Consider the following 1009-nt stretch of genomic DNA (forward strand, 5'->3'; position numbering starts at 1 on the left):
AAACAAGTTAAATAATCATGCCACTAGCCTTCAATATTGAAGAATTCACTTCAATGCTCTTTATTGTGGACAATATTTCCATTACAAAAATAATATTGCAATCTATAAAAGAAATTATTACCGTATTGAGCATATCCAAAAATAGAAATTTAGTGTTTCCAGTCAATGACGTCAAAGATTTTAACCAATGAAAACCCTCCACATCACCCAGTTCGACATTACTCGCCAAGTGCATGAAGAAGAAGAAGCAAAATGACCTGAGTCCAGAATAATTTGTGTAATTCGCCGATACGGCCGTGGAACTTGTTCCTTTTGACTTGGATACGGAACTTGAAACTTGAACTATGTCTTTGATCACTCCTAAAACGATTGTCATCACAGCTTACCCTGGTAAACACGGTAGCATAAGCATGCAGTCAAATCAATCCGAGTACTCTCTTCTCGACTCTGTCGACTTCGACAGTGATGGAGGAGGGGGTCCCAGGAAACGAAGACGTTTGACACACCTTTCACCAGATGAGAAGATGTTGAGAAGGTAGGTGTACTTATAATTGTTTTATTGTTAACCGGTCAAGTTATGTTGCTGTCGTATTGTTTTTGCATGTCAAAATCGGGTTAAAGTCGTGCCATATTGTAGGTGATTGGCGTTGTGTCGTGGCTGTGGGCGTGGGGCGGTGGCTCGTGCAAGGGCGCCGCCCCACCCAAAATTATAGATCTGAAATATAGATTAGATCTAGACTCTAGATATCTAGATGTCGTTCTTGATAGATCTAGATTCTAGAAAGATCTAAGAGGGATTGGAGGATGCGGGGTGAGTAGATCTAGATCTAGATTCTAGATCTAGGCTTATTCAATTCCCTCACTTTCAGATTACACTTACACTGTTGTGTTTGAAATGGAAGTGGCTATTCTCATCCGGGGTGAGAATAGAAAAACGATCTACCTCTCACCCCGGGTGAGACTTGCCAGCGTAGGCTATTCTCACCCGGTGCGAAACAAGACCTGCTTT

At 41.5% G+C, this 1009-nt stretch overlaps 1 protein-coding gene across 1 annotated transcript in view; it reads left to right on the forward strand.

The window, feature by feature from the left end:
- Positions 1 to 200: 200 nt before the first annotated feature.
- Positions 201 to 1009, forward strand: part of LOC101852940 (X-box-binding protein 1) — a 5247-nt gene continuing 4438 nt past the window's right edge. The window contains exon 1 of the mRNA XM_005102427.3: positions 201 to 535. Within this exon, the coding sequence (XP_005102484.1) occupies positions 345 to 535 (191 nt within the window). The 5' untranslated portion in view covers positions 201 to 344. The remainder of the gene's footprint in view (positions 536 to 1009) is intronic.

This window comes from Aplysia californica, unplaced genomic scaffold (assembly GCF_000002075.1).
Source record: "Aplysia californica isolate F4 #8 unplaced genomic scaffold, AplCal3.0 scaffold00324, whole genome shotgun sequence".
Taxonomy (NCBI): Eukaryota; Metazoa; Mollusca; class Gastropoda; order Aplysiida; family Aplysiidae; genus Aplysia; species Aplysia californica.